Below are 10206 nucleotides of genomic sequence, written 5' to 3' on the forward strand. Positions count from 1 at the left end.
CCAGAAAGTTTAAAAATCTCTCCTCCTTCCTTCACTCCAGACACTGCCCGTTCGCCGGGGCCGCCACGCCGCTCCCCGTCGCCTTCCAGAAGGACTGAGAAAAAGAAGAGAGGAGAGTGCCACGTCTCACCAGCCGCTTTTACGGCAGAGGGTCTGCAACCCACCCTAGGCATTGCTTGGTAGGGACTGAGATACCCGGGCGCCCAGCCCGCCTCCTCGGTTGAAGAGTTCTCCCTCCCTCACGTGACTTGAGCCCCGTTTTTTTTTCCCCCCCTCCGAGCTACGTCTTCCCGGAGTGGGGACAGTCCAGGAAAGGGAGCAATGCGCTTCGCCTGGACCGCACTCCTCGGGTCGCTGCAGCTCTGCGCGCTCGTGCGCTGCGCCCCGCCGGCCGCCAGCCACCGGCAGCCCCCTCGCGAACAGGCGGCGGCTCCCGGCGCCTGGCGCCAGAAGATCCAATGGGAGAACAACGGGCAGGTGTTCAGCCTGCTGAGCCTGGGCTCGCAGTACCAGCCGCAACGGCGACGGGACCCCGGCGCCACCGCCCCGGGAGCCGCCAACGCCACCGCCCCGCAGATGCGCACACCAATCCTGCTGCTCCGCAACAACCGCACCGCGGCGGCGCGAGTGCGGACGGCCGGCCCCTCTGCAGCCGCAGCCGGCCGCCCCAGGCCCGTCGCCCGCCACTGGTTCCAAGCTGGCTACTCGACGTCTGGGGCCCACGAGGCTGGGACATCGCGCGCTGATAACCAGACGGCACCGGGAGAGGTCCCGACGCTCAGTAACCTGCGACCGCCTAACCGCGTGGACGTGGACGGCATGGTGGGCGACGACCCGTACAACCCCTATAAGTACACCGACGACAACCCCTATTACAACTATTACGACACGTACGAAAGGCCCAGGCCTGGGAGCAGGTACCGGCCCGGATATGGCACCGGCTACTTCCAGTATGGTAAGCACCCGCAGCCTCCGCTAACTCCCGCGCACCGTCACCCCAGCTCCGCGTCTCCCCGACGTGGCTGCCTGGGCGCGGCAGGCCTTGGTCCGTGCAGATCCCATCCCTCCCCCTGCGCCAGCCGAGGCAGCCCTGGAATTTGGTGCAAACCGCGCGCGCCTGGCCCCTCCTGCTTCGTTTCCACTTTACTTTGCAGCCCCGGGCGTCCCCATTCTTCTACTACCCGCAGCCCAACACCGCAGCCCAGTTGACTTAAGGGTGAGGAGTAAGGCACTTGGAGGGACCCGGAGCCAGGGTGGGGGCCGCTAAATTGTCTCACTGCTTTGCCCATCCCCTGCTGACGTTTAGGTCTTCCGGACCTGGTGCCCGATCCCTACTACATCCAGGCTTCCACATACGTGCAAAAGATGGCCATGTACAACCTGAGATGCGCTGCGGAGGAAAACTGCTTGGCCAGGTACCAACTGGGATCTCCTCGGCCTAGCTCCCCCGTCTTGGTTCCAGGGGGCTCCTCAGGTGCTTGATCCTGACCACTCTTGTTCTGTGCAGACAAGGGTTAGGAAGTGGAACGTGATCTCTCGGGCATGCTGACCTGGGTGGAAAATTAAAATATGGAAGATTTCTGTCGGTTCTGACTTTCAAACCGTGGCATAAATCAGGGAGATTAAGCAAACCCTTAGCCTGGAGAGTGGAGGTCTCCTATTCTTTTTCCAAGATCCTTAAACTTTGGAGCCAACTGTTTCCAATGACGTTCTATTAAACTACTATACCGTGGAAAAAATACTGTAATGGAAGAGCTTGTTAAAACCCCCTCAAAACATCGGGGGCCACTTGGCCAGTGTGTCACCCCTCCGTTGGATGTGGTTGTTTTCTTCTTTTGTTTGAAGTCACAATTAACTTAGTTGTTTTGGCATTACTTTAGCCAGAATAAGATCAGGAGCAAGAGCTTTGCTTTTGCATTAGTACTAAAATAAAATCTTAGCAGTTTGGGGAATGAAATTCCCTGAGTTTGCTGCTGGGAAACCAGCAGAGGGAGTAAAAGATGTTTTGATAAGACACACAATTTCTTTAAATGTAAAATAAGGTTTTTGATAGAATTTGAATATATATTCACACAAAATATTTTACAAGACAGAAATGTTTATTTATTGTGTCAATTTCTTTCACTTCCTTTATAACTGTCAGGCTAAAAGAAGAGAAGAAACCCAAGCTCATCATTTACATTCTACTAGAGTCTTGCATCACACACCATTGCATTCCTTATGGTAGTCTTACAGTTATGCCATTGTTTTAAAGTTACTAAATTATTTATCTTATCTGGGTATACTCTTTCAGGGTTATTTCCCCAATTTACATCTTCTTTAACTGGGTGAGGAAAAAATGTATGCAAAATGCTCTAGTCTTTTGGAACTGATAACCTCGTTGGGAGAAGAGGGCAGTGAAATCTTGGAAGGTTTTGCTTGTAGTTATATTAGTTTAGTTCGTATTCTGTGAAAATCATAATGTTTCTCTTTATAAAATCACAGCACAGCATACAGGGCAGATGTCAGAGATTATGATCACAGGGTGCTGCTAAGATTTCCCCAGAGAGTGAAAAACCAAGGGACATCTGATTTCCTACCAAGTCGACCAAGATATTCCTGGGAATGGCACAGTTGTCACCAGTAAGTGGATGGGACTCTTGGGTACTTTTGAGTTGCTTTTTCACTTTACAGGTGATTCTTTTTATGTTTTTTAAGAGTTAACTTTTTGTTGTAGTAGGGTATAGCTGATTAACAATGTTGTGACAGTTTTAGGTAAATAGTGAAGGGACTCAGCCATACATATACATGTATCTATTCTCCCCCCAAAACCCCTCCTATCCAGGCTGCCACATACTATTGAGCAGAGTTCCATGTGCTATACAATAGGTCCTTGCTGGTCATCCATTTTAAATATAGCAGTGTGTACATGACCATCCCAAACTCCCTAACTATCCCTTCTTCTCCTGGCAACTGTACGTTCATTTTCTAAATTACAGGTGATTCTTGATATGATAAATTCTTACACAAAGGAAGAAAATTGCTGTTATTTATACTTAGAATTTCTCTATATAATTTGACATAATCAAGGAAATCCATCTTTAGGATAATACATCAGTTACTATATATTGTTATCTTTTAAACTGGAAACTCTTTTAAGCCCAGCTTATTAAAACTGTCGATAAGATTACATCAGTTAGCTTCACTAGAATTTTGTCCCAGTGTACTACAGGTAGGGCTTTCCTGGTGGTCAGTGGTAAAGAATCTACCTGCAATGCAGGAGACCTGGGCTCAATCCCTGGGTTGTTAAGATTCCCTGGAGAAAGAAATGGCAACCCACTCCAGTATTCTTGCTTGGGAAATCCCATGGACAGAGGAGCCTGGTGGGTTGCAGTCCATGGGGTCGCAAAGAGTTGGACATGTCTTAGCAACTACACCACCACCACCAATTCTACAGTATGACTTGGTAACTTGCTTAGGTGTTCATTGCTAGGAAATCCTGTTTTATGGTCTTAAAATTTCTACAGTTTGAGCCATTACTTTTTGTTCTCTTCTTATGTGAGAAAATGAACAGTTCAGCACCTTCACTTAAATGAAATGAAAAAAAAAGTGAGCAACTACTTTGCTGCTGAAGTAGGTTTATGAGTAAAAGTTTATACTAGTTAAATAAGAATGGTGGATAAAACATGCTTTTATTTCTCCTTTGCATTTTAGTATGGATTAAATGTGTGAGAATACAATTTTTAAAAATTTCACAGAAACCTCCCAAGAGAAAACTGCTCTTCTCTTTTGGAATGAAACATCAGTAGTAGCAGCCAAAGGAGATATACTAGAGAACATATGACAAGTTTCACTTAAACAAAGATAATTTACTATCTCTATTTAATCTTCTAAGATAAAACAGGGTGAAATAAAAAAGCAGAATACTCAAAATAAGTCTTTTTTCCCACATACCAAAGCTAAAGCCTTACCATTTTGATAGATTTTTGTCCTGGAAAAAAAAAAAATCTAGCATGGATTGAGCTTTAAGAAGCTCAACTTGATCCCAATTTTGATGCAAAAACAAATGTGGGAAGCAGTGTGTGGGGGGGGTCATCTAGAATCCTCACTGCTGTCTCTGTATGTTACTGACTGCTGTTTCTGTGTCATGTGGGACATCAGACATTACCACAGCATGGATGAATTCAGCCACTATGACCTGCTTGATGCCAGCACCCAGAGGAGAGTGGCTGAGGGCCACAAGGCGAGCTTCTGTCTTGAGGACACGTCGTGTGACTACGGCTACCACAGGCGGTTTGCGTGCACTGCCCACACACAGGTAGGACGGCGACCTGGAATCAGGAGCCCACACGCTTCAGAGAGAAAGCAGCCACCTGTTTGCTTTCCTCCTGCCATCTTTGTGAAAAACTGTTTTACTCAGGGGGTCATCTAGTCCAAACGGTAAATTATTGGGAAAAGGAAAGTGACGGCTTGATGATCCAGATTACTTTTAAAAAGTATTCCATCAACACAGAAGGTCACGGTGTATACTTGCTATGTTCCACAATGAAGAGCAATAGTCTATTATCTGAAAAGATCGGAAGAGTTTCCCATTTTTGCACTCATCCTGTTTTCTTTAACTCAACTGGTAAGTAACTATAGAAGAGAGATGTTTTGTCACCTGCAAAACTCTCTCCATCTGAGCTAAAAATAGAATGGTGGTTGGGGTTAGCAAAAGGACAGAAATAAGTTTCTTAAAAAGCACTTTAAAAAATGTCTCTTTTAATCATGCAGAGAAGAGCAGAAGGACAGTTTCTTTCTCTATGCATATATATTTAAACCTACGGTATAATTGATGTCAGATGTCCTTTGGATGGATTTTTAAAAATAGTGCTGTCCTAAGCAGTTTGTATGTCTTATAATGGGAAAATGTGTGTCAGTTAAAAGCCGTGCCAGTATTTCCATAAGAAACCCTAATTTGTAAAAGGACATTATAATTTTACTCCAGCGGAAATCTTGGCAGGGAGTAGTGAATATACGTAACTCAGGGCACAGAGGATCAGCAGCTGGCATCTTGGGAAGCAAATTCCAGGGCTGTGGCAGGAAGCTTTCTGGTGACCTAAATATTATCATTCCTTCTTTCTCTGGGCTTAAAACATCATAGCAATTGGAAGGCGAAAGGTTCAGTTCCTCTCACCCTGGGGCAGCGCTTACTCTAAGAAAAAGAAGATGTAACCTCACATTACACGTATGTTTGTGTAAAGATTCCCTTTTCACCCAGTGATCCCTAAGTCCCACAGCACCTGCCAGTGCAGGGTACCTTGAGATTACTCTCTTCACTTAGAAGAGGCACTCTGAACAGCTCAATGCTCAAATATTTGAATCTAAGACTATAGGCAGCATGTGACTCCCCCAACTCCTTGGCTGGTGACCCTACTTCATTTTATGTGGTAGCTTTCTTATTAATTATCCTCCATTTTATATCCTATTTAACCACTATTCACTAGATCTTACACTGCAAATGACTAATGTATTTGTGTTTTTCACTACACTGGTTGTCTCTTGAACATGGGCTTCCTTTAAAGGGAAAAATTTTCTTCACAAAGCCCCAGTGTTGACTTAGTTATATTATGGCCCTTTAAAATGTATCCAAATATAAAACTAGATATAACTTCTTTATATTTATACTCTCATATAAATTCTTGGACTTCCCTTCCCTCAGCTGGGTAAAGAATCCACATGCAATGTGAGAGATCTAGGTTCGATCTGTGAGTTGAGAAGATCCCCTGCAGAAGGGAAAGGCTACCCATTTCAGTATTCTGGCCTGGAGAATTCCATGGACTGTATAATCCATGGGGTTGCAAAGAATTTGCATATTAAATCTATATGAAGCTAGAAATTACATTAATCTCATTCATTTATGTAATAGTTCAGTTCAGTTCAGTTCAGTCGCTCAGCCATGTCCGACTCTTTGAGACCCCATGAATTGCAGCACGCCAGGCCTCCCCGTCCATCACCAATTCCCGGAGTTCACTCAAACTCATATCCATCGAGTTGGTGATGCCATCCAGCCATCTCATCCTCTGTCGTCCCCTTCTCCTCCTGCCCCCAATCCTTCCCAGCATCAGAGTCTTTTCCAATGAGTCAACTCTTCGCATGAAGTAGCCAAAGTACTGGAGTTTCAGTTTTAGCATCATTCCTTCCAAAGAACACCCAGGACTGATCTCCTTTAGAATGGACTGGTTGGATCTCTTTGCAATAGTTACGTTTGGCTAAAACCAAATAGTTAATTTATATAGTCTTGGCTGTGGTTCTACATTTTTAAAGTTTTTAAAGTTTGAATACAGGAAATGCCTGTTTGCTTACTGCCCTGAAAACCCCCCTTTTTTTGTTTGCCAGTTCAAATAATCAAAACTTATACTTAAATTCTGCCATCTGAGTAAGGTAGAGTGCCAATGTCAGCATTCTTTAAAGTGCTCTTGTTCACTTGAAGGTAAGATAAGCATTATTTAAACCAGTTTTAAATAGGTATCTAATTTGGTGAATCCCTTACAGTGCCATGAAGGTGGTACTAGTAGGAGAAGTAGCAACGATAATAGCTAACACTGAGTATATACTCTGTGCCAGAATAAGAATTATGTGCTGGAAATCAGAAACTGAAAATTCTTCACAATATATTGACTACGCAGCATAAGGTTAATGAATGTTTACAGGTTGGCACGGACCCGCGTGGGAAAACAGTTCTCAATGCAGTGGCACAGGTCCTTTCTGAGTCTGGCCTGTCTGTACTGTTGTGTACTGTATGAGAACACAGAGCCCCTCCGTTCTTCCCAAATCGAGGCCCAGGCAAACCAGCACTGGTCCAGCATGCTCCAGACGATTCTGCCCTCTCTCTGGTGGCCAAGGTGATCTTAAGCACCAAGCAATATTGAGTTTAAATGACTGCAGCCTATTCTTTTAAATTTACTTTGACTAGTATTAGAATGAAAATACAACAGTGAAAACTTCTGATAAAGAATCTGTGGAATCAAGAATATACCTATGGATTCCAATTTGAGCAAATTTCTCCAGACTAACTTGCTGGAGGGCAAGAACCGTATCTTAGTGGTGTTTTTCTCTTCTCAGCCACTAGAAGGCACTCATTTACTACTGAAGTGAGTATCTGAGCAAGTAGAGTTGACGTGGCATTCATCCCTTTAACACAACAACAAAATATTCAGTGATGATGTGAGAAAGATTACAGCATGGTGGTTACAAACAGGGACCTTGGACCCCAAATGCCTAAACTCAAAACCAGCTCAGCCACCCTTACCAGCTATTTATTCTTGGATGAGCTATTTGACCTTATACAGCCTTAGTTTCTTCATTCATAAAATGTGTTAATACTACCTTCTCCCTTGTGTAGTTGTGAGAATTAAATTTTTATATATATATAAAACATGCTTAAAATTGCTCCTGGCATATAATACATACTTCGTAAGTGTTAACTATTCAAAAATGCAATAAGACCCCAATCCTTAGGGAGCTTACAATCTCTAGTAGATTCATTCTTATATAGGATGATTTTAATATAGAGAATAGAAGGATAAATAGCATAAAATGTATACATAAATTGAGTATCATGGGCTTTCAGAGTATAGCAAGGTAATTTCCAAGAACAGAAATTGGAGAGAGTTCCACTGATAGGACGACATTTGAGCTAAATTGATTATTATGTGGCCTTTATTCCTGAACTGGTAATATTCAAGGATTTTGGTGGAGGCCTATTTTGTCACTTAAGATTGTATTTATCACTAGTGATTTATTACAATTTTAAGCGAGATGTACTACTACTTATATTAGTCCTGTATTTTTTTTAGCTGGAGGTGCTATAAGGCTGAGTAATATATACTTCTCAAAGGAGATGCAATATAAGTATAGTTTTATGTCAAACTCTTGTAAGTACTAAATTAAAATTTAATTTGCAAATAATAAGCATATTCTTTAGCACACTCTAACCATATACCATCCTTTTAATTTTTGAATTTTATTTGTTTCAGGGCTTGAGTCCTGGCTGCTATGATACCTATAATGCAGACATAGACTGCCAATGGATTGATATCACTGATGTCAAACCTGGAAACTATATTCTCAAGGTAGAGAACTTTGAATATATACCCATAATGTATTTAAATTGCAACTCAATGGGCTTATTCTCTGGAGTCAAATGTTAAATATTCATGGTCCTGCAAGCAATTATACATCTTCTAGAACTACTTCTAAACTAACCTAGATATATTTTAAAAATTCTTATTTGAAAGAACTTTATGGAAAAAGATCCAGCCTCCTTCAAAAACTCCAGACTTGAAGCACATGCCTAACTTACAGCCTCTTCCTTGCCTGATTTAGTTGAATTATGCTGCCTCTATTTTAGCCTCCATCCTGGAAAGAGGAAAAAAATTAACCAGTAAACACTGCTGATGAAATCTGAAACACGGATGATGTTTGTTTTGCCTAGGTCAGTGTGAATCCCAGCTATTTGGTGCCTGAGTCAGACTATTCCAATAATGTCGTCCGCTGTGAAATTCGCTACACAGGACATCACGCATATGCCTCGGGCTGCACAATTTCACCGTGAGTCCCATTTGCCTAGCTAAGTAATTCTCTTGATGATAAGTTTTAATTCATTGATAGGCATTCTACACATACATCTGTTTTCACTACTACTGCAGCGTTCTTGTAAAATAGGTCAAAGGTAGAAAATGATAGAGAGTCTGCACTATTATATAATTGGAGCTGATCCTTTTTTGATAATGCTAGAAAACAGAGTCACAGATTTGATCCCTGGAAGATCCCCTGGAGAAGGAAATGGCAACCCATTCCAGTATTCTTGACTGGGAGATCCAATGGACAAAGGAGCCTGGTGAGCTATATAGGCCACGGGATTACAAAAGAGATGTATACAACTTAGGGACTAAACAAAAACAACAAGAGAATGGAGGAGGAGATATGCTCAGGTTTTTAATCACCCTGAAGCTTAGCTTTTAAGACAAGACACAGAACACACGTATTTACCCACAAAGCCTGTGTGGCAGCTGAATCTGTAAAATATACAGTGTGGGTGACCTTGTGGGGGTCCAAAGAATTGGGTTTCTGGCCTCTTCCTCATAGTCCATGAAGGAGCCCTGAAAAAATTCCTAGAATTCTTCAAAATACATTTTGAAAGTCACTGCCTTAGAGTACACAACTGAAGAGGTCAGACCAGCTGCTCTGTAGAAATCAAGATTCCACACATTTGAGTTCTATAAACACAAGTAATAAGGAAACACCTTGCAAAAGAAGGGCTGTGAGGAGATGCCTTCATAATTTTTCTAGTCCTAAAGCCCTTCTTTGGATGACATTTTAGAAGGAATCCAAGCAGTTATGATAGATATGGTGCTTTGATGAGAGTAATGGAAGAAAGTTGGGCAGTTTTGCCTTCTTGTGTCTCTGTCCCACCCTGACCTGTGGCACTGCCTGCCCTAGTGATGCTGGGTTATAGATTCTAACTCATATGCCACCTGGGAGGGATACCTTCCCAACAATAAAATACCATTAGAGTGATACTGAACACAAGCCAGGTTTGCTGTGATGTGAGAGAGGCACTAGTTAGTAGAAAGGTGTCTAACAGAACCACACTGGAAACTTAATAGAAATTTTTCCCTGTTACACAAACCAGGGCAATGATTACTGCACACGAACCTGTAGTTTGTGGGCTTTCCGAACTCCACATGACGCTATCTGGTTGTGCATATTTTGTCGACTACTCGGGGGCTAATAGCCAGGGGAACGGTGGAGCTTAAAGCAGCCCATGCTGTGCACTGTGGACTGGGCTACATTCACCTTGGAGAGGAGCCTTTTCCTTATTTCCATAAAGGAGCAAAGCCTGTGTTTTTTACGTGTGATCATAGCATTAGAGACATATGTAGTCTATGAGAAACAAAGGTGTAGGACTAAAAGAAGATTATCAAAAAAATTCTTCTTCTGAACATGCCTGAAATACAGAAAACCTGGCTGGGTTTATGGCCCACACTGTGTGGAACTGATCACAGTATAACTGAAAATCCCCAGAAAAGGAATATAACTTAATGTAAAATTATTAATTTCTCTTAATTTTTATAATTCCATAATTTATTCACTCATTATTTATTTACTGGCACTTTTTTGATACAATGCTTAAATTCCATGGGGGGGGTGTGTGCTAAAATAAAATGCATTAGAAGACCTCTG

General features: G+C 42.7%; 1 protein-coding gene across 1 annotated transcript; it reads left to right on the top strand.

Moving 5' to 3' along the window:
* Positions 1–321: 321 nt before the first annotated feature.
* On the top strand, positions 322–8575 carry LOX (lysyl oxidase). Its single transcript, XM_052644181.1, has 6 exons — positions 322–955; positions 1307–1415; positions 2485–2622; positions 4141–4297; positions 7998–8093; positions 8456–8575. Exons 1-6 carry the CDS (start codon positions 322–324, stop codon positions 8573–8575), a joined length of 1254 nt encoding a protein of 417 aa, XP_052500141.1.
* The last annotated feature ends 1631 nt before the right edge of the window (positions 8576–10206 follow it).

The sequence above is a fragment of the Budorcas taxicolor genome, chromosome 7, assembly GCF_023091745.1.
Source record: "Budorcas taxicolor isolate Tak-1 chromosome 7, Takin1.1, whole genome shotgun sequence".
Taxonomy (NCBI): domain Eukaryota; kingdom Metazoa; phylum Chordata; class Mammalia; order Artiodactyla; family Bovidae; genus Budorcas; species Budorcas taxicolor.